General features: G+C 38.9%; 1 protein-coding gene across 4 annotated transcripts in view; it reads right to left on the reverse strand.

The window, feature by feature from the left end:
• Nucleotides 1-20,817, reverse strand: part of MORC4 (MORC family CW-type zinc finger 4) — a 57,986-nt gene that overhangs the window by 29,796 nt on the left and 7,373 nt on the right. For 3 of the 4 annotated variants that reach the window (XM_021079787.1, XM_021079786.1, XM_021079788.1), the window contains 6 exons: nt 15,480-15,697; nt 14,345-14,492; nt 11,684-11,816; nt 11,234-11,362; nt 7,866-7,985; nt 6,072-6,172 (listed from right to left, as the gene is read on the reverse strand). In XM_021079787.1, coding sequence (XP_020935446.1) covers nt 6,072-6,172; nt 7,866-7,985; nt 11,234-11,362; nt 11,684-11,816; nt 14,345-14,492; nt 15,480-15,697 — 849 coding nt within the window. The remainder of the gene's footprint in view (nt 1-6,071; nt 6,173-7,865; nt 7,986-11,233; nt 11,363-11,683; nt 11,817-14,344; nt 14,493-15,479; nt 15,698-20,817) is intronic. The other variant, XM_021079789.1, reaches the window with a different exon arrangement.

Here is a 20,817-nt window from a genome sequence, read left to right on the forward strand (position 1 = left end):
GGCTCAGAAGTGGGGAGCATGGTAGAGAAAACACAAATTTCCTCAGAGAAGATCTAAATCACTATAAACAGACTGTTAGTAAAATTATGGATGTAAAAATTGTGGTGAAGGCACAGAAGGAAATGAGGAATATGTTACTGGAAAACATGAGAGACGGTGATCCTTGTTACACAGCAGCAGAATTATGTCCTATAGTTATGTGGAAAACAGAAGTGATAAATGATAAAACTGGACATTTAGCCGAGGATATTTCCAAGCAAAGTGTTGAAAATGTGATCTGGTGTCTGCTTACTGCTTATATAACATATGAGAGGAAAGACATAAATTGAGGGAAGAACTGTTCAACAAAAAGAAACTAGGACTTAATCATTTTGGAAATTCTCAGCTTATCCAAATGGCAAAAGATGTTAAAATTTAGAGATTCACTGTCAAGGAAGCATGCTCTAGAGAAAAAACCAAGGCAGTGGCTGGACAACCTTGGCTAATATCTCAGGCAGATCAAAAGGTCAAGGAATTCCACAAAAAGCTTTTTGAAAAGATTAAACGTCAGATCTCCACCACCATTCAGTAGAAGGCCAGAGTAGAAACAGGATTATTTAGGAAAGACCTGTCAAGAGTCTCTTGTGCCATGGAGTGAATATCCATGATATATACTTGAGACCCACAAGGTTCTTCAGAATGGTATATTAGGACAAAAACTGCTGGACTGCACTGAAATGGACAGCCAGAGTATAAATGAAAGAAGGCTGCTGGACCCCCAAGACTCAACAGTCGGGAAACAGGCTGATGAAACTACTCAGCTGCAAATACATGCTACCCTTCAAGAAAAAGGAAAGAGGACTCTGAGGGTGGAGCCATGAGCCCAGAGGACAGAGCCTTAAATCCAGAGGGTGCAGCTAAAAGCCCCAGAAGATTATTCCCAGGCCTTGAAATTTAATGGCGTTAGCTTGGCTGGATTTTAAAATTGCTTGGAATCTGTGATTCCTTTTTCTTTTAATTTTTCTCCCTGTTTGAACTGGAATATATATAACTGGTATCCTATGCCTGTCCCACCATTATATTTTGGGAGAAAAATACAAAAAAAAAAAAAAAAAAGGACACATCTACAAATGAAGAATTAGTTTACTCCAAGATGCACTGGACTCAAAGAGTATCATCCACACATTTTTTCTCTTTTTGTCTTTATTAGGGCCACACCCAAGGCATATGGAGGTTCCCAGGCCAGGGGTCGAATGGGAGCTGAAGCACCGGCCTATGCCACAGCCGCAGCAAGACAGGATCCAAGCTACATCTGCAACCTACACCACAGCTCACAGCAACACTGGATCCTTAACCCACTGAGTGAGGCCAGGGATTGAACCCACAACCTCGTGGTTACTAGTCGGATTGTTAAGCACTTAGCCACTACGGGAACTCCCCATGCTTGATTTAGGTGAGGAGATTTGGGAATTTTGAGCTGATGACATTAAGACAAGACCTTAGACTTTGAGTTGCTTTAAGAGTTGAGACTTCTGGGGATGCTGGGGACAGGTGAATATGTTTTGCATGTGTGATGTAGTAGATATTAGGAGACCTGAGGGTAGAGTGTCATAGGCAGAATAAAGGTCCTTCAAAGATATCTAAGTCCTAAACCAAGAAATCTATGAATATTAGGTTACACGTCAACAGAGAAATAAGGTTAAACATAGAATTAAGGTTATTCTTTAGCTGACCTTCAGATAGGGAGATTATCTTGAATTACCAACATAATCACAAGGGTCCTTAAAAGAAGAAGAGTGAGGCAGAAGAGTCAGAATCAGAGAAGGAGATAATGATGACAGAAGCAAGGTCATCAGAGTGATAGGATGTGAGGACCCAATCCACTATTGGTGGCCATCAATGGAGGAAGAGGGCCATGGGTGAAGGTATGCTGGCACTCTCTAATAGCTGGAAAAGCCACGGAAATGGATTCTCCTCTAGAACCCTCCAAAATAAATGCAACCTTGCAAACCCCTTGATTTTAGCCCAATGAGATCCATGACGGACTTGTAAGCTTCAGAATCCAAGACAATGAATCAGGGTTGTCTTAAGCTACTAAATTTGCAGTAATTTGTTACAATAACAATATAAAACAATTTCTGTTGCTTCTAGGCAAGCGTCAAGTATTCCCTCAAATATTTCAAATATCCTGTGGCTCCCCGGTGAGTTCACTGTATGCAGCTTGGCACACAGTTTGAGAATTACGGCTCTAGTAGGACAGGGGTTAGCAAACTACAGCCTGGGGGCCAAATCCAGGCCACTGACTGCTTCTGTAAACAAAATTGTATCAGACACAAACATGTTCATTCCTTTACTTATTGTCTATGGCTGCTTTCATACTACAGCAGAATTGAGTAATAGTGACAGAGACCATACGGCCCACAAAGCTTAAAATATTTACTTCCTGGCCCTTCACAGAAAAAGTTGCTAACTCTTGCTCTAGAATAGGGCCCTACCCTATCCATCTGACTGTATTCCCTTTCACTCTTGTTACATCTCCTTATCCCTAACTCTTCATATACCTCGCATTCTGCGTTAACGTCACTGCCTTAGATCATGCTGTAATTCCATCCTGGAATTCCCTTCCCTTTCACTCTTGTTACATCTCCTTATCCCTAACTCTTCATATACCTCGCATTCTGCGTTAATGTCACTGCCTTAGATCATGCTGTAATTCCATCCTGGAATTCCCTTCCCTCCCTTTTCTAAACCCTGTATCTTATTTTTTCCAGGCTACACCATAGCCACAGCAACGTGGGATCAGAGCTGTGTCTGCAATCTACACCACAGCTCACTGCAACGCCTGATCCTCAGCCCATTGAACAAGGCCAGGGATCGAACCCACGTCCTCATGGATACTAGCTGGATTCATTTCCACTGCACCACAACAGGAACTCCCTAAACCCTGTATCTTTTAAGGCAAATCTCAAGTTATACCTTTCACCTAAAATATTTCCTATTTGTTCTATCAGGGAACGTTTCCTATACCATACCACTTAGTTTTGATTGATCAAACAACCAGTGTCTTATTCTCTAAACTGTCTCCTGTATGTGACAATCCATCATTTCAATTAGACGGTGAGCTCCTCGAAGACAGTAACCATGTCTCGGATTTCTCTGGAAAATTCCACAAAACCTAGCCACTATACTGTGTACCAGTGAGATGCTCAGTTAGTATGTGTTGACTGCATTTCTTAAGCTGAAATTCAGTCTAAAAATGTTGTAAGTTTGAGCCTTGATTGTTGCAGCTGAAATCTGATATCCACAACTATTAAAAGTGATATTACAAATGATTTATTTGTAGACATTCCAGCCATATGATAGCTCGTATCTCTTTCAGCAGTTTTGAAATCCATAATAAATATTCTTAGGATGAGTTTGTGACTGCAGACAAACTTCTCTAATTGCCCTTTCAAATTCTTGAATTTTTAAAAACTAAACACCTTTTCATTTAATATAAAATGAGTAAAACAGAGAAATGATGCCAGAATTGAGATTAGTCATGTAAATTTATTATCCTCAAAGGACTGTATGCAGGATAGCATATTAGTTTTCTGTTTTTAATAAAATGTGTAGCAATTATTTAGCTACTTAGCTAGAAGCACCATATGCTTAATGGAATAAACCTACTCTCCGTGAATACCTCTATTTAGATGCCCTGTTATACCTCAAACTCATTATATGGAAACTAAACATCATAAAATGAGGGTCTAATACCTCTAAATTTATTTATTTATTTATTTATTTATTTATTTTTGTCTTTTGTCTTTTTTGTTGTTGTTGTTATTGTTGCTATTTCTTGGGCCACTCCCACGGCATATGGAGGTTCCCAGGCTAGGGGTCGAATCGGAGCTGTAGCCACCGGCCTACGCCAGAGCCACAGCAACGCAGGATCCGAGCCGCGTCTGCAACCTATACCACAGCTCACGGCAACGCCGGATCCTTAACCCACTGAGCAAGGGCAGGGACTGAACCCGCAACCTCATGGTTCCTAGTCGGATTCGTTAACCACTGCGCCACGACGGGAACTCCTAATACCTCTAAATTTAAAAGGTAGATAGGGGGTGGCAGAGATGGCCTAAGAGGATGTTATGTAATTTTTAATAGCTAAAATTTGGATTTTGCCCATCTAACTCTTTGGTTAATCATCAGAAATTCACTATCCCTTTCACTCAAGAGAAACAAAATGACTTGGCTCTGAGACTTGTTAAACTGATGTCATTTCTAAACTTTCACTCTTATGAGTCAAGTCCTAGTCAAAGATCTCCATTATGGGCTAGACTCATATTTAAAAGACCATTTTATCCAAACTAGGTAGGTAAGGGCAGGTAGTTATCATAACCACTGAGTAACTCTAGTGACCAGGAACCAGTTACCCTGAAATTAATCTGGGATTATCATCCAAATAGTTATCTGTCAAACACTAAACCTAAAATTCTTATGGTTTCATATAAATTCAGGTACAACGTTTATTAAAAAAAATACCTAATTTTATTATAGCTTTGGACACAAGGCAAAAGAGATTTGGGGAATCACTTCTCCCTCGCTCTAAGAAAAATGTTTGCTACTGAGATTTCAAGGAAAACGACACCAAATGTCCTCATGCCTTTCTTCACACTCCCAGAACATCCTTTGCCCTTTCACACACTTCCCTCTGCTTAGAAAGTCCTCCCCCTACTTGCCTACCTAAGTAAACTCTAATTTTTCCTTGAAATTTAAGCTCAAATATATCCTGCTTTGTGAAGCCTTGACTCCTTTAGGCTTATTTAAAGGTTCTTCCCATTTGGCATATATGCCCCCATTACAGCAATTATTTTATGGGTATTTAAATTTCTTATTTACATATATCTCATCCTATTTGTTCAGAGGCATCAAGGATTCTTATGCCCCTAGTACCTGGCACATAGGAGATATCTCATAATACTTGATGAAAGAAGTATTAAGAGATATGATCCATCCCTCCTCAAAAACTTTAAAACAAACTGTTATATCCTGGCTTTAACAATGACTTTTTTTTTTTAGGGTCACACTCACAGCATACTGAGGTTCCCAGGTTAGGGGTCGAATCAGAGCTGCAGCTGCAGGCCTAAGCCACAACCACAGCCACACGGGATCTGAGTCGAGTCTGTGACCTACACCACAGCTCATGGTAACACCAGATCCTTAACCCACTAAGCAAGGCCAGGGATCGAACATGCATCCTCATGGATGCTAGTCAGATTCATTTCCGCTGAGCCGATGCAAACTCCAACAACTCCTTTGTCTCCTAAAATATCCTTGCTTGTTCAGCCCCAAAGTCAAGCTCCTTTCTGATTCTTTATTGGTCGTCTTATTAAATCTAGATGCTTCCATGAAAACGCATGTCCTTCCTGCTGCTCCAATACTTTCCTCTCAATCTGTTCACTCACTTCGAGAAAATCTTTTCGGGGAGTTCCCACTGTGGCTAAGAGGAAACGACCCCAACCGATCCCTGGCCCTGCTCAGTGGGCTAAGGATCCGGCATTGCAGTGAGCTGTGGTATAGGTCACAGATGTGGATCACAACTCGGATCTGGCGTTGCTGTGGCTGTGGTACAGGCTGACAGCGGCAGCTCCCATCTGAGCCCTAGCCTGGGAACTTCCATACGCTGCACCTTCCGCCCTAAAAACAAAAACAAAAACAAAAAAGAAAAAGAAAAAAAGAAAATCCTTTGGAACAAACTTCAAAATTCTGCTTTTTCTCACAATATATTCAATAACTTCAGATCCACTCATCTCTTTTCACTACAATCAATTTTAAGACTCTTTGTTTCACCGTATTTTACCAAATAACTCCTTTGCTCTTTCCATAATTTTTAAAGTTAAGGTTTATCTCAATTTGGCTCCATACATCATGTATTGGTAAGCTTCAATTTAAAAAATCAAATCATTTTATCTCGAATCTTGGAAAAGAGACTTGAAGGAATTCTCAGTTAGTTCATTTGGCTGGTTTTTAGAGATAATTTTGTAGGTTTCAGAGAAGAGAATCATATCTGAACACACCATCAGAAATACCTCAGGTTGGGAGTGACTCACCGGTACTCCTTGGTGTACTCAAAGTCTTGTTTGTTGTAGGCAGGTTTTAAGAAATTGCACTCAATGACTCCAATTACTCCCACACCTTCTCCTTGTGTTGGCTTAGAAGAAAAATATTAATTTCAACACTTACATTACTGTTGAATGCCTGGAGGCACTTCCTTTCGACTCTCAAATAATAATAGAAAGGGTTACATAATGTTCACGGGCAAGGAAAAACCAGTAAGATGCAGAAATACACTGAGAATGTACTCCAGTAGACGGCAAGTATTACAACGAACTGGAACCTCTGGCAAATTTTAGGGCAGAGATTTTCAAACTGTGATCCATAGAGTCCCTAGGATTTTCCAGGGATTAATAACCACCTCTACTTCACCCACACTACCTCCACTTTCATCTGTTTTATATTATGGGATTGCCATCAGGTTTCATTTGAACAAAGAATGACAGTGCTAGAAAATCAAGGTTATATACTCCTGTTCTAGGGAACTGAAACCAAACTTTATCTGAAAAAAAAAATTAAGGATGCTATGTAATCATCACACTATTAAAATAAACATTTTTTATATATGTAGGCCAGCAAACAACTACTAAAGAGAGTCAGACTTGCAGTGATTATTTACCACAAGTTGATACAAGAAATTTTTGGGAGTTCCCATTGTGGCTCTGCAGAAATGAATCTGACTAGTATCCATGAGGATGCAAGTTCGATCCCTGGCCTCGCTCAGTGGGTTAAGGATCTGGCATTTCCATAAGCTGTGGTGTAGGCTGCAGATGTAGATTGGATCCCCGCACTGCTGTGGCTGTGGCGTAGGCCGGCAGCTACAGCTCTGATTAGAACCCCAGCCTGGGAACCTCCATATGCCATGGGTACGGTCCTTAAAAAAAAAAAAAAAAAAAAAAAAAAGAAGAGAGAGAGACAAAAAAAGAGAAATTTTTAGATTTAAAATCATTTTTATATTCTTTAATGGAAGGAACTGAGTCAAACTATAATTAGAATGGCACACAAACAAGTTGCATAAAGATGATATAACAATGAAAAGCAATATAGGCTGAAAACTAGCTCTCCTGGATCATATATAACTTTGTCCTACTGTGCAATATAAAGCAGTTTACCATTCTTTGTGCTTTAGCAATCTTATCTGTAAAATAGAAATGAATGTGATACCTGTGGATATTACTACTTTAAATCGTCATTAAAATTTTAAGATGACGGTACTATTTGTTTAGTTCAGTTATAAAGTACTTTCACAAAATTCATCCCATTTAAATCTCTCAACTCTGGAAACTGTGAGGTGGGCAGAACAAGTAAAACTATTGTTGTTACCATTTTACAGGTAAGGAAATTGAGCCTCAAAACAATTTAACAATATAGCCAAAGTTATATGGCTTTTAGGTGGAAAAGCTGGGACTCATATCCTGGTTATCAACCATTAAATTTTATGCTCTTCTACTATGCCTTAGTGTCTCCCTAAGAAAATGGAAAGAGCTACCTCAAACCTTAATAAACTTCGACACATGGCAGAGTTGCTGGTGCTCTAATTCTACCTCTTATAATAGTTACCTAGAAAATACATCATAAAATGCCTGGGTTGAATAACATCTATGAAGAATGAGAAGTACAAAGAGCGTTTGAACACAAGACGGCTCACTGGTAACACAGGATTCCAGGGTCAGTTTAACAACTATAGCAAGATGGAAGTAAAAAGCCACTCAGGAGTCTATCCCTTTTGCAAATTTTAAATCTTCCTACGCTTTTCAGTCTTCTATGGCAGAGAAACTTTAACCACTCACCTTCACCTGGCATCCCACCTTCTCAAAAGACTTTATGAGGCGGTTGTTATGATACATCATTACTCCAAACTGGTTATTATTCTTGCAAGAGAACCCAAAAGTTATTTTCACCTGCTTGTTCTGAGAAGGAAATCATTAAGGAGACAAACACCAGGCGCTTCAATAGACAAAATCTTGCAGTACATCATAGCAAAAAACATCAAACACCATTGTATGTAAATTGGTACAACCTTTCTAGAAGGCATTTTAAAAATCTGTAGCAATAGCTTTAAAAAAAATATTCTTAACCTTTGACCGGGTAATTTATCTTTCAGGAATTTATCCTACAGAAATAGTCAGAGAAGGCCATTAAGGTTTATAAGTTATAGAGATTTATCAATGATTTATAATGGTTAAAAAGTCATAAGTAATTTATTAATTTATTAGTTAATTTATTTTTTTAGGGCCGCCCCCTCCCCAACCCCAGGCATATGGAGGTTCCCAGGCTAGGGGTCAAATCAGAGCTGTAGCCGCCAGCCTACACCACAGCCACAGCCACAGCCACGTGGGATCTAAGCCACATTTGCAACCTACACCACAGCTCACAGCAGCAGCGCCAGATCCTTAGCCCAATGAGAGAGGCCAGGGATCGAACCCACATCCTCAAGGTACCAGTCAGGTTTGTTAACCACTGAGCCACGATGGGAACTCCAAGACAAAAGTAATTTAAATGTCTGACAATAAGGGAATGACTAAATACCTGCTGATAAATCCACATGGTCTATTGTGCAGCTCTTAAAATTATGGCTTGAAAAATATTTGGGAACACTAAGAAATGTTCAGAATATAATAACAAGTATCATCTAAAATACGTAATATAAATATACACATAGGAAAGACTGTAAGAAAATATACAAAAATACCACCAGTGATCTAAAAATTCACAAATGTCACAAAGCATTTCTTAACCCTTGCTAATGCTTAATTTGCTGCTAGATAAGGTAAAAGTTGTACATGGTACAACACAAATTCACATAATTATAAGCAATAAGGTAAGTCCAGCTAATCATAGAAAACTTAATGAAAGCAAAAGAACCAAGAACAAAATCACCTTTAAGGGTAAAAGACAATACATAGTCCTGTTGTAATATATTTCATGGGAAGAATTTAACAAGCTTGGATAAGTGAAATAAAGAGAACTAATTATTGTACATAAAACATGAATAATTACGTGTTTTTACTAAGTCTCATTTTATTTAAAAACCAAGATAAGAGTGAGAAAGATCTTAAAGGGGAGACAGAGAAGCAGATTTTCATTAAAAACAAGTACTAAGAAATCTTCATGTCCAAATGAGTTAAATGAAAATTTATTTTTGTTACTTTTTCAAAAACTGATCTCCGTTATCCCCTCTAAATAACAAGCTACGTGCATCAAATCCATGTGACAAATGGGTCAGGTACGATACGAAGACATGATGCAGGTGGGCACCTAACACAATAATGTTTGGCTCAGAACATATAAAGTTCTGGCTCCAGAAGCTCAATTCAAACCTCAAACAAGACCCTATTCCGAGGCAAAAACGAAACGAGACAAAATTCCTCCAAACAAAAAAAACAAAATTATACACCATAAAATTAAAATTTTAGAGATAAAGATTGTCAAATTCTGTGTATTGTACACTTTTAAATCCTGAATTACGGGGTAGGAGTTTCTCTAAATTAGTATAAGGAGAAAGGACAAGAGGAGAAAAGATGCTTTTGACAACTGAGGAATAATTAAGTCAGCATCAGTAATCTTGTCCCTCAGTGACCTAAGGGGAAATTTCGTTAGGAGTTTCATTTTACTCATGCCTATAATAAATTCATTTGGCTCAAATTCTAACAGGAGAAAGTAACTATTTAATGGGAAGGGAGGCTAGGTAGAGTCAAGGTACATACAAAATTCATGCATAGGAGCTACCTGTTAGAAATCCACAAAAAAGGAAGCTGGGGGCAGAAATACGGTAGATCCCAAAACAGTAGTTGAAAAGCACTTCTTTAGACTGGCTCTGTTAAACCTATGGCACTAAGATTCTAGCTACATACAGTGACATTATAGCTAATTTATCTAGCGATGCTAACAGTGTTAGTGCTGGCTGTGTTAAGTCAGATCTGTTTTGGTTTTTTTTTTTTAAAAAAAAAAACCTTTCATAGTAGACAAGGTACAGGTTCTCCAACAGGAGAAAACAATTTGCTTATGAGTAACAACTATATGGCTATTTAAAAAGGGAATAGCAATTTCTAATTTTTGGTCAGGCAGAGAAAAGACAAAACAAAGCTAGGTAATGCTTTGATAAAGCAAACAGAGTGTGAATATACTTTTTGGGCCGAGAGCTGAGCTTAGTTACCGGGAAATAAATCACAAGAGCAATTCTTTTTTTTTTTTTTTTTTTTTTGTCTTTTGTCTGTTGTTGTTGTTGCTGTTGTTGCTATTTCTTGGGCCGCTCCCGCGGCAAGAGCAATTCTTCATAACTGCTTATGAATTCTCACCCGTCCCAAGACTTTTGCCCCCCAAATTCATCAACAAAGATGGACTTAATTTCTATAGTTCATTTTAAGATTTTCTGAAGTGTCTAAAATCCATTCCCCTGGCAGTGGTGGGTAGAAGTGAAAATGAGTAATTACTTCTCTGAGCGATTGCCATTATAAGTACCTGAAAATTCATGTCGAATCTGTTGGAAATTTATCTCACTCTAGAAAATCAACTTTTAATTTCCAATCTCTTAACTTCTATCAAGTCTGGACTTGTTATGGCAAAAAAATTATAGCATGTCTAAAGATTAACATATTCTAGCCAACATTTTGCTTATTGCAACCAATGTAACATATAATAAAATACCAATACAAACCAAACAATGTGGATCATTTCTTATAGCAAAGAGTCTCAAACCCGGCTATTCATTAGAATCAGCTGAGGATATTTATTTATTTATTTAGGCTGCTCCTGTGGCACATGGAAGTTCCCAGGCCAGGGAGGAAATCTGAGCTGCAGCTGCAACCTACACCAACCACAGCTGTGGCAATGGCAGATCCCTAACCCACTGCACTACAGTGGGAACTCTGAGGATTTTAAAATAAATATACAAAAAGAGATTTCAGAACCTACTGAGCCCGAATCTCTAAAACCTCAGGAGGCTGTATTATTTTAATAATTTCCCGGTGATTTCTGATAAAACTGGGGCATAGATTGGCATTTAGGAAATTTTCCCTCAGAGTACAATGAAATAGGGTTTGTACCATAAGACACATATTTGAATTGGAAAAGGAAAGGTTTTTGCTTTTCTGTGCCAACTTGGAAATCTAATCCTGCAACAAAGAGGTCAGCTTCATGTATTTATTTGTAAGGATACTGTGAAGGTAGGTTTATATATATCATATCCTACATTAGCCAGGCTCTTGGCAATCATCTGGGTAGTCACCTTCTTTTGACGCAGAAAAATTTTCATTCGTGGCTTCATATACAGAATGCCACAAAATGCCTATGGAACAGTGAAGGGAAAGTTATTATACAATATTGTCAATTCTACTGACATTCCCATAAAACACTGCTAGCAACCGAGGCCTAATCTGAGCAAAGATTTGGCTCAGTTTCTATATTTTGCTATACTACCAAGTACTAAGTTAAGGGCTGCTGACTTTATTAGCTACACTGTTTCAGGGGAGGCAGTGAAAAGGAATCCTAGCACAGGGTTAAAAGGTTCTCATCTTTTATATAACTAAAGTGAGATCTTGTTCCATAATATTTTCATGTTACAGGACATCTTACCTCTCACTGGTGAAGAAAAACCACTCTTACTCACCCGTAAAGAATACTCTGTTTCTGGCAGCTCAGAGGAAGCGCCACCAGTCTCTTTTTCTTCTGTGCCAAAGTCTGATACCAGGATATCATACTGATCTGTATCAAAGTCCAACTCAGACTTTCCATCTTTATTTCTGGGTAAAAGAGACAAGTACCAATCTAACAAAAACTGGCTCCAAAGGAGAAAAATGCACTAGGAACCCAAGAGAAAAGAAACAACATGAGGCAAAACTCAGATACCTCTTTCTTTCCCTATCAGTTCAAAGGAACTGTACATTATTTGGTTGGAAGGTCACACAATATTTAAGGGTATTTCCAGTCTAAACAAATCAACTATGCTTCATAGAGGTGTGATGCCCAATACAGAAGGAAAGAGAAAAAAAAAAAAAAAGACGGTGGGAATGTCTGTGATCTGATAAATCAAATGGATGCCAGCTATCCTCAAAGCAGGATGTCAAAATAGGTCCCAACTTTCTGAGTATCGTTGGATAGATCATTCAACATCATTTCCCCTATCTAAATAAATAACCTCAGCAACAGTATAAGGATTAATGAGATAAAAAGATTTCCCCAGACCTAATTCTATTTCTTAGAAGGGAAAAAAGGTTGTTACAGAAACAGCATGTACTTGTCTTTCTTCTAGAATATCATTTATGGAATTATCATTTAAATATATTACTCATATTCCTTTCATAAGGACCTTTCTTCTTATAATCCTTTTGGGTCACTTAAATATGGTCCATTCCAAGCCCCTGGGCTATGACATTAATAAGTGCCAAGGAAAAAAGTCAAGACCCATCTTTGTTCCTGGAAGAAACTCAAAACAAATGATGGGTTACAGAGAAACAATATATATCAGAACAATAGTCCCCAAAATTTGTTTTGTGGAACAGCAATCCCTCAAGATACTCTTAAATAAGAAATAAAGATATAGGAGTTCCCGTCGTGGCTCAGTGGTTAACGAATCCGACTAGGAACCATGAGGTTGCGGGTTCGATCCCTGGCCTTGCTCAGTGGGTTACGAACCCAGCGTTGCCATGAGCTGTGGTGTAGGTTGCAGATGTGGCTCGGATCCCACGTTGCTGTGGCTCTGGCATACATAGGCCGGTGGCTACAGCTCCGACTGGACCCCTAGCCTGGGAACCTCCATATGCCACAGGAGCAGCCCTAGAAAAGGCAAAAAGACAAGAAAAAAAAAAAAGAAATAAAGATATAAATAAAGCCTGTATAATCTAACAAAATTGAGAAGCAATTCCTGACTCCCAGAATCATCTCAAGCTCTAGGGATACCTCCCTCATACCTTCGGGCTTCACAAGCTCAAAGCTGCTGTGTTGAAAATGCAGCTCCTTCTTCAGGGCTAAACCAGAGCCACCAAGATATGTATCTTATATGACGCTCATGTCACCATAATAGTATATTCTGTATTGTCCAGGGTAACCCCGATTCTTGCTACCTCACCCCACTCTAACACATGTACTCCGAGGAGGTCCCTTGTCCTCCCTGCCCCTCACCATTCACTATCCAAGGAAAAGAGGTCTGGGGAGACAGCCCTTTGAAATTGGGAAACCCTGCATACTGTATTTCTCTCAATTATTTTCAATGTATTTTGAAATAACATTAGCATATTAAAGCCTGTGAGAAGTCCTGCAAGAAATCAACACGATATGCCAGCTTTTTTCAAAGATATTTGACCATGGAATCCCTTATTTACACAACACCTAGTACCATATAACTGAGAAACGATGTACGAAGAAAAGTCTGCTTAATGTGTTTAAATCACTGGAAATGGCACTTGAAAATGATTCTTTATAATATAAATTACATTACTTGAGGTTTTTCCAGTAGGACGCAGGAAGATGTAGACCTTACTTTTTTTCTTTTTAATTGAAAGTACTTTCTACATGAACCAACATGGTTTTTATTTAAGTTTTACCCAACTAAGAAATAAGGCAAAATACTTGACCTAAGGAGAAAAACAAGAATGAATATATCTGAGTCTCTGTTCTATTAAACATAAGAGTAACATCTCTATTGCAAAAATTTTTAGGTTTCAGTGGACACTGTATTCCATTTAACATGACAAGGTTAAACAAATGACACATCCTAAAGTATTTCTAGGTTGTTTTACTGGCTCTAAATATACGACCTGAAGCCAGCCTCATTACAGTTCAAATTTATCTGCTTCAAAGATTTTTCTACTTCAAATCCAGCTACTCTGAAAGCACGAATGCAGAGGTTCTTATTTTTTTAAAGATCATGTTGTGCTTTGTTACCTTAATTTCTCTTCCTCATACTTCATGTTCACTGTCAAATCGGTAAAATAACTAGCACTCACCCATCTCAAAACAGTGTCCGTGAAAATAAAATAGATATTTATAATGGGTTCGCAAGAGTTTAGACTAATGTTGAACTATCTTGATAGTAATGATAATAACCTCAGGATATGTATGCATGTCTCTACCTTATCAAGCTCCGCATTTTCCCACTAAGAAGCGCTGTCTTAAAAGAGCTGTGGTTCTAAGAAAGTTAAGGAAAGGCATGCAACGAGATAAAAATATGTGTGGAAATTTATCTACTCTGCTTCTCTAGAGAGCTTTATTAAAATATGCGTCATCATACTACTTTTGCTTATTGTAATCTGTCACTCTTGGAATACTATACCTGCGGATGTTCCAAATGAGAACACGAGTGCCTTTTTTGCCTGGGATGGCATCAAACTGGGACAGCAGGTCATTTTCACTGTTGAAAATTGAATAGTTCAAGATGGCTTCTAGGCTGGGCAAGGAATCCTCAGTAATAATCATTTTTTGTAAAACCAAATATAGTCAAAGAAAAATTAATATCTTAAGAGGATGCTATCAGTTAGGAAGATCTGCCTTTGGGGTTGCATGTTTAGACAAAAGGTGGACATCCAGACACAAAGCATAAGCATCACTGCTACAGAAGAAAGGAAAGGAAAATGCAGAAAGGCTGTAGAGACAAACACCAAAATCAGTTACCCCTGCAGAACACAGCTTCGAAGATAAAATGTAAATTCAGGAGTTCCCGTCATGGCTCAGTGGTTAATGAATCCAACTAGGAACCATGAGGTTGTGGGTTCAATCCCTGGCCTTGCTCAGCGTTAAGGATCTGGCGTTGCTGTGGCTCTGGTGTAGGCCGGCAGCTACAGCTCCGATGAGACCCCTAGCTTGGGAACCTCCATATACCGCAGGTGCGGCTCTAGAAAAGACAAAAAACAAAAAAGGAAAAAGAAAACATAAATTAAGGCAGTCCTATACTTAAGAAACAAATCGAAGGCTGAGTTTTTAGACTATTTGGAAGCAATGAGTTCAAACTTTATGGCCACACTGCTTGCGTAAAGACAATCTGATGTCTAACAGAAATAATAGCTTGTACAGGTATAGGAAAATGAACTATTCAGCTATCAGATAAGCTAATGAATAGAATGTTTCTGGAAGAATGACGCAAATGTAACTACCCTTAGGGAGAAAAAAAAAGAAGGCCCTGGGGAGCTTTACCATGGGAGTGGTGGGAGGGGGGAGAGAGGATATAGATCAAACCGTGTAACACTGAAAACTGCAATACAGCAAAAACATCTCTAAGCTTCTGTCAATGATCCATTTAATGAAAAAATATTTAGTAGGGTGAAATTCCAGTTAAATTTGAGACATCTGAATGCTTCTTTCAATATGAAAACTTCCGATAGCTGGATGTGACCTGAAGAAAGAGGTTTCTATCAAAATAGTCAGATTAGACCAATTTTTAAACTAACGTTTTCCATTTCCAGAAAGGATATTGTTTTGCTGGTTGAATGGAACAATTGGTACAATAACTGCTTGGGCCTGGACACATTCCAGATAGGTCTGTGACAGGAGTCCAACCGTAAGAGTACCCCCATTCTTGGTGAAGACAAGAGCGTCCTTTCCTAGCCGCATGGAGCCTGACTTGAAACCATTACCAAAGACCCCGATGGGACACTGGCTCTTCTTTATTACTTTATCTGTAAAGCCAAAGCTGCAATTACACAAGAAAAGAGAAATCAGGAAAAAGAAATCAACTAAAAAGCATCCTAAGATAGGGTGGCAGAATGGCTGGCTTACAAATGAAGAACACCTGTCAAAAAAAAGCTCTCCTTTTTACTTCCTTTTGGTATTTCTGGACAAAAGTATTAAGTTAAAAATATAAGAAATTTCTACGGGGTTAGGGGAGTGATTTTCCTGTGTGGCTTGTGTGCTCATAAACATTTCCACTACATTTAGAGACACACTTTATAGATGTAAAGGTGGCCTTTTGTTCACGGACTAACAGAGAGACGTGGAGAAGGCCATGGGGTAGCTTCCTTTCTTGCCTAGATAAAATAGCTCCGATTGCCAATAGTAAAGTTAAGGGAAGATGAAAAGGGTGGTTATCTCAGAGTACACCCTGGAGAGCGTAACAAGAATACCAGATACTGGCACTTGTCAGAGGGACTAGGCCAGGCATCCCTAACCTGGTTATATCACCCTCTAGAAATCTGAAAGTCAGAGGTTATATATATCTTGACAATTTCAACTATTCACCCAAAGAATAGCACTTCCAATTCTTACCCTCTGTTCTATCTGCTGGAACAGTTCATTGGAATATGGCCAAGGGATAAAAATAGGTAGTTCTGCCTCCGAATATCAGCAAACAGCTGCAGTATAAAGTCGCTCTTGTTTTATAAAGAGCCTTTTGCTGAGCCACCTCAACAGTCTCTGTAGCCTGTTTAATCTCTGTGATCAGTTTAATCTGGGAGCCACATCCTTTCCCTTTCTTACATTTTCCACTCAAAGACACAACAAAATAATCAAACCAAAAAAATTAAAGACATGAAATCTAGAAAATGATCATCATCCGCATCATGTATCTTCTCTGAGCACAAATAAATGTAATTTTTTAGGGACTGGTTCTCTCCAGATGGACTAAGTTTACAATGTTGTACACTACATTCATTCAATAAATATTTACTGAGTACCTACTATGTGCCATGCATCATGCTAAACACTGGAGACCCGAGTGTTAATAAGAGACATGATTCTTGCCTTCGTGGTTTATAGACTGAGGAAAGATATCATATATTACAGATGACATGCTTCTGCAACATCGGAAAAATAGATATTCTATCTGCCATGGCTGAGTAGCCTGGCTTGGCTCTTCTCAGCAGGGTTGAGGTGCCTGATTTCTACTTTCTGGAAGCCTTGCTTTGTGTTTACTCCCTAAGGAAGGGGGACCACCTTCCAATTTTCTACTTCAAAGTGTTATACAATAATACCATTAAATCCTTCTAGAGTAGACACTTTACAGGAGCCTTGTGTATCCAACAAATAAATCCAACCACATAAAAAAGTAATTTCTGGTGCAGCAATTCCTTTGAAAATACCAAAAGGGCCTTGAGTTTCTGCAGCCTATGGGCCTTAGCATTCCGGGAAATAAACTGATAGAAGTTGGTAGGATTCAGGCATTTCTTTTTCTCCTGTAGAAGAATTACCTAAAAAGGACAGGGTCACTAGGTGGAGTAAACGATATACTACATGTACAACATATTATAACTTTCAAAGTAGTATTCGAACTTTGATTTTAAACCAACTCTAGAAGTCAACCTGAGAATTTGCACGTGCTATCTTCTACCTCTACTTCAGATCTAATGTCCTGTCTAAACCTCAGGGCTCTTCATAAACAGTAATCTCACCCCACCACGTGAAATGGATCTATCCAGTTACTTCTTTGACCTTCTCCAACGCTACCATAGCTTCAATTAGGCGGTCAAGGGAAAGTGGCGGAAATATGGAACTATATTACTCCTTTAATTCCCTTATCACTCCTACCTCTTCTGCCATCTGGCATCTCTTTTCTCCTTTGTACCAACTTTTACTGTGTTACAGTTTGGGGAGACCAACTGATTACATAAGGTTGAGAAGATAAGTAGTGGGGCAGGGCCGGAACCAGAAATGGAAAAGGATGAGAATAATGAGACAGGAGGAGCCAGAGGCTCAGTATGTTGTTGTTATATTACCCTTAACTTCTCCCATCTGTTCTTTTCTTTCACTTGCATTCCCACCGTTAGGTATTCTATTTAACTGAAAATCGCAGAAGAGATGCCAGATACCAATCACAGGACTACCTAATATAAGAGCCTTCACAAGCAACAACAGAACTGTAGGAATGAACCTTCCATAGTTCGGTACAGCTCACTAATTTTCCACGGAGAAATTCTGGCTTAGCCAGGTAGTTTCTCTTTACTAAGTAAGTGACAGACAAGGGGGTTTGCACACCAAGGGGGCCGAGGTACCAGCTCTTTGAGTGGAATCTAGGGAGACAGCAGCTTGCTCTCAAGTTCCTTAAAATGTCACGGTTGTAGAATCTGGGGAGGTAAATTTAAATTGGGACTCTGATCAATGAAAAAAATCTCAGCAAATTCACGAACATACAAAGGCAGGTACTGCTGTTTCCTAGATATCCTGGTGATGTAGTATGTAATATAAAAGAATGAAAGACCGCTCAGCACACTGTTATTTTCCGGCTGTTGTTTTAGAACATACCCACCCTGACATGCACTTCTGAGCAGAGGTAGAAAATACCTTCAATCCATGGATCTGTGGCTGCTTTTAACACTTGACCTTTAAAAGAGGTTTTCTGCCTTGCTGAAAAAGGTGGCTGAATACACAGACTAGCTGGCTCACACACTATCCCCATAAGCAAAAGAGAATTAATTGTGGACCTTAAAGGAATTCAATGACAGCCCTTTTCTTTTTATCTTGATTTTCATGGGATTCTTTTCTCGGTGTTGTCGTTTACTGTGTTAATTACCGTGTTAATTGTTTTTAAATTTACAACTCGGAGGCATTAAGTACCTTCACATTGTGTGTTTATATCACCACCATTCATCCACAGAATTCATTTCACAACCTGAAATATGCACCTGTTAACAAGACCTCTCTAATCACTCTTGCCCTCAGACCCTGGAAACCTCATTCTAAGTTGTATGACTCTCAATTTGATTATTCTAGGAACCTCGTGTTGGAGTCATATATCATTAGTCAGTCCTTTTGCGACTGGCTTATTTCACTTAGCATCATGTCTTCAAGGTTCATGCAAGTTGTAGCATGTATCAGAGTTTCTTTTTAAGGCCTGAATAATGGCTGCTAGTTTGTTCGTTTTGCTTTTTAGGGCCACACCTGTGGCATATGGAGGTTCCCAGGCTAGGGGTTGAAGTGGAGCTGCAACCACTGGCCTACGCCACAGCCACAGCCACTTGGCATCCAAGCCCCATCTGTGACCTATGCCACAGCTTGTGGCAATGCAGAATACTTAACCCACTGAACTAGGCCAGGGATCGAACCCCCATCCTCACAGACACTATGTTAGGTTCTTAACCTGCTGAGCCACTGTGGGAACTCCTCCCCATATTGCATTTATCCATTCATTAGTCGAGGGACATTGTGTTGTTTCCACCTTTTGGCTATTGTGCCTAATGCTGCCTGACCACAGGTATATAAGCAACTGTTCAAGTCGCTACCTCCCCTTCTTTTGGAAATACTTCCAGAAGTGAAATTACTAGGTTTATAAATTCGATTTTTAATTTTTGGAGGAGATGACATAACTGTTTTCAACACTCACTTCACTATTTTACATTCCTACTAACAATGCACAGGGATTCCAATTTCTCCATATCATTGCCAACCCTTGTTCTTTCTCCTCCTCCTCCTTACAGAGTAACCAAGGGATTCTGTATTTATGGGAGAAACTGTTGTTTCGGTTCTGTAACGATTTTATTAGCCTGAAAATGGAAGAGTAGCATAAAAAGTTGGAACATGTGGACAGGATGATAGCAAATGTTACAGGTCAAAGAGAATTTCTGTAGGTTTAATAACTTTGCATAAGTCCCTCTGATGTTTTTCTCCCCAATACAAAAGTAATGTGCTCCCAAACCATGAACAGAAAAATTAATATGCTTAATAATAATTTTCAAAGCTACTTCTAAAGTCCAAATATTTAAAAACAAATTGTAGTAAGCTGACTCTCTGGCCGGAAGTTAGAACTGGACTAAATAACTTCTTTGAAACAAATGGTACCTTCTAACCAATTCAAGTTTAAGATATGCTCAGAAATAAAATCCAACACATATAACTGAACATAATCTAGGACTCATTTAAGACATTCTCTCATTTTTAAATATGAGGACCAACTGCCCAGCTCAAAGTGCTGGGAAAACATATTTGGCATGATAATGCCAAAAAATCCTACGACGTGAGTAGTGTCTGCCTCTTTTGTTCTGTTTTGTTCCTTGGGAAGGAAACAACATTTTGAATGGATGATACTCATCCTTCATATCTGAACTCCAATGTCATTTCTTCAGGGTAGCCTTTTTTTTTTTGATTCTGTAGATTAGATTAGATTCCTTATTACATAGTCTCCTAGAAACTGTACTCTTCCTTCACAGCACTTAGCACTAGTGGGATAACCTATGTAGTTGTATTGCCAGCCAATTCTTTTCTATCTTTCTCACTAAACTGTTGGCCCCTTGACAGCAAGGATCATGTTTGTCTGGTTCACCGTGACTCTCACATAGGTGCTCAGTAAAAAATCTGTTGAAAGCATCTGCAACAAAAATCGCTGCAATTATTTCAAAACCATCCTCCTCCTTCCTCCTGCCTTGTAATTGTAAGCACCACCTCTCACAGATGTAGTTACACAGACAAACTGGAAAGTGGGAAAGTGGTAAGATACATTGGGCCCACTATCTGACACCATGTCACTAGGATAAGGTGTGGCAGGAAGGAACTAATAAGAATGTAAGTGATTTTAGAAAAAAAATAGTACATATAGAATTAGAGACATAAGTATTTTGTTTCCATCCCATCTCAAATTCTATTTTTCTTAATACAAAATATTAACTTTAGGAAATAAAAGTGAGGCTCTAAGTTCAGAAATAGGGCCAACTCCATACCTTCACCAACAAACTGGTCACATTCTTAGCTCACTTCTAGAAGCTTTCCTCAAGTATTCTTCTAATTATGAGGGTCGGAGACACGAGGTGCACAGATTGCTGAGTGGTAAAACATAACCAAATTTATGACTGCTTAGGCCTAAATTCCACCTCTTCTCGTTGATGGATC

The sequence above is a fragment of the Sus scrofa genome, chromosome X (assembly GCF_000003025.6).
Source record: "Sus scrofa isolate TJ Tabasco breed Duroc chromosome X, Sscrofa11.1, whole genome shotgun sequence".
In the NCBI taxonomy this organism is placed as follows: domain Eukaryota; kingdom Metazoa; phylum Chordata; class Mammalia; order Artiodactyla; family Suidae; genus Sus; species Sus scrofa.